General features: G+C 51.0%; 1 protein-coding gene across 1 annotated transcript in view; it reads right to left on the bottom strand.

The window, feature by feature from the left end:
* TUBB (tubulin, beta class I) overlaps positions 1-2,634 on the bottom strand; it is a 6,393-nt gene extending 3,759 nt beyond the window's left edge. The window contains exon 1 of the mRNA XM_014958245.1: positions 2,428-2,634. Coding sequence (XP_014813731.1) covers positions 2,428-2,484 — 57 coding nt within the window. The 5' untranslated portion in view covers positions 2,485-2,634. The remainder of the gene's footprint in view (positions 1-2,427) is intronic.
* Between the last annotated feature and the right edge of the window lie 264 nt (positions 2,635-2,898).

Raw genomic sequence — 2,898 nt, 5'->3', positions numbered from 1 at the left:
ACCCCCCCTCCCCCCAAGGTCATTGCGGGGGTTGGGGGGGGGTTGGGGGGGGCAGGGCCACACCCTGCGGGTAAAAGGTAAAATCAGGGAAAATTGGGAGTGAAAGAGGAGAAATGGGTTAAAAAACATTAATTTGGGTTAAAAAAATGTGCTTCCAGAGCCTGAAAAATCCGCATTAAGGTGCAGTTAAAAAATTATGATTTTTCTTCAAAATCAAGCCTGCTTCAGGGCAGAAAAAGGGCCTTTTCTGGCCAAAAATTTAATTGTGGGCTAAAAAGTCCCTGGGGTGGGGAAACAAATTTTGGGGCTAAAAATCTCCATTTTGGCGGCAAAACGTGTTTTTTTAGGAAGAAAAAGCCTCTCTGGCAGTGCTGCAGAAAAAGAGTAATTCTGCAGTGGGATGATCCCAGTTTGACGTTAAATATTGCTATTATGCGGTTAAAAGCATCATTCCGGGGCAAAAAAATAATTTGCTTTTTTGGTGTTTAAAAGCTTTTTTTTTTTTTTTTTTTTAATCTATTTTGGAGAACAAAGCTCCCGTTCTGGGATGAAATAGTCCCATTTTGGGGGCTGAAACCTCCGCCTGGAGAAACAAAGATCTTATTCTGATGCCGAAAACGTCCGTTTTGAGCCAAAAAAGTCATCGTTTGGGTGGAGAAACACCAATTTTTGTACTAAAACCCCTGTTCTAGAGCTGAAAAAATATTTAAGGGCAGGAAAATCCTAGTATTCAGCAAAAAATATTATACTCCGGCAGAGTAAAAGACTATTTTGAGGCGAAAAACGTCTACTCTAGGGCCAAAACTGCCGTTGTGCAGCAAAAAAATCCGCATTTTGGGGCAAAACCCCCATTAATTATGAAACCCCTTAATTTGCGGCAGAAAAAAAAATGGCATTTGGGAGCACAAAGATGTTAATTCTTGAGCCGATGCCCTCCATTTTGGGGCTGGAAACCTCCATTTTGGGGGCAAGCCCCCCCATTTTAGCTGTGAAAAAAAAAACAAAACAAAACAAAAAATTCTATTTGGGGCTGAAAAGCTCATTTTGGGTCCTCAAAACCTTATTTTATACCTGAAAAAAAGCCACCAGGGGGCTGAAAATGACAATTCGGGGAACAAAGATCTTTCTCTCAGGCTGAAAACCTCCATTTTGGGGCTGGAAAACCCACCTTGGGGCAGAAAGCCACGTTTTAATCCTGAAAAAAATCCAGGTTGTTAGAAAAAAAATGGTATTTAAAGTCTGAAAGCCTCCACCTCAGTGCTAGAAAGCCTGTTCTGGGGGTGGAAATCCCCTTTTTTAGGGCTGAAAACTGCTTTTCAGGGAACAAAGCACTTACTTCAAGGCCAAAAATCTCCATCTTGGGGCCGGAAACCCCCATTTTTGAGGTCAAACCCCTCAATATCGGGCCTTAAAAACATTTATTTTTTGACCCCAAACCCCAACTTTATGCCCAGGAAAAATAATTCCTATTTTGGGGCACAACGATCCCTTTTCTGGGGGGCGAAAAACTCGCATTTTGTGGCCGTGAAGCACCTTTTGAGAGGCGGCACGCCCCTATTTTGGGGGTGAAAAAAAAAAGCATTTTGGGCTCAGAAAACCATTTTTGGAGGCAGAAAACCCAAATTTTGAGGCCGCACACGCTGTGGGCGCCACGCCCCGATTTTTGAGACAAAAAAAAATAAATTAGTTTAGGGCATAGAAGTGTTTTTAGCGCGGAAAACGCCTATTTTGCGGCTTATATACCTAAATATGGGAGTGCAATTCGTTTTTTTGGAGCCAGACCCGATCATTCTGGAGCTGAACAACCCCCAAGGGGCAGGTCGTCGCGATTTTGAGTTTAAAACAGCACAGTTCTGTTTTTTTAACATCGCTTGGGGAATGTGCGTGGGAATACCTCCATTATGGGTATATACTCCCCCTTAATTCTAAGGCTTTAACCCCCACCCTAAGGCTGAAAATCCCCGAATCGAGACAAAAATAGCCATTTGGGGGGCGAATATGTTGAAAGGGGTAAGAAAATAACATTTTTTGTGGTAAAAAGTGGCGTTTTAGGGCCGAAAAGCCGCATCCCGGGGCCGGTTCCCTCAGGCGCGGCGGGAAACCGCCATTTTGGGGCCGCGTGAGAAGAAGGGGGGGGGAGGGGCGGGGCGCCCCCATTTTGAAGCCGGAAACCTCCATTTTAGGGCCGACCCGCTCCGTTTGGAAGCCGAACCCCGTTATTTCGAGGCCGCGCTTTTCATTTCAGGCCCCGAGCGGGCAAGAAAGGCAAGATTTTAGGCTGAAATCGTGGTGGCGGCGCGGGTCGGGCTGGGCGCGATGACGTTTGCCGGAGCGGTGGGACCCACCCGGTCTTTGCTGGTCGAGTTGGCGGCGCGGCCCCTTTAAGGCGGGAGCGGGCCCGACGCCGCCCGCCCGCCCGCTGTTCACCTTGGCCCCGATCTGGTTGCCGCACTGGCCCGCCTGGATGTGGACGATCTCCCTCATGGTGGCGGCGCGGGTCGGGCTGGGCGCGATGACGTTTGCCGGAGCGGTGGGACCCACCCGGTCTTTGCTGGTCGAGTTGGCGGCGCGGCCCCTTTAAGGCGGGAGCGCTGTCGCGAGCGCGGCGGCAGTCACAATGGCGGCTCCCGCGGCCTCGCGGCGCCTCATATAGACAAAGCGGCGGCGGCCGGCCCCGCGCTCCCATTGGACGGCACCGCCCGCTCGCCGCGCTCCCATTGGGCAGCGCCAACAGGAGGCCCCGCCCCGTCTCCGCTCGCCCCGCCCCCTCGAAGGGTCCCGCTCTGCCACCTTGGGGCTTGGAGGTGGGCGCTCTGCGCGCCGCGCTCTATGGTCAGCACCGCCTACGGCCGCTCCGCCGCGCTCGGAGGACCGTCCCCGCCCCTCTCTAAGGCCCGG

This window comes from Calidris pugnax, unplaced genomic scaffold, assembly GCF_001431845.1.
Source record: "Calidris pugnax isolate Ruff unplaced genomic scaffold, ASM143184v1 scaffold405, whole genome shotgun sequence".
NCBI classification, from domain to species: domain Eukaryota; kingdom Metazoa; phylum Chordata; class Aves; order Charadriiformes; family Scolopacidae; genus Calidris; species Calidris pugnax.
This window is presented reverse-complemented; position numbering and strand designations above follow the sequence as displayed.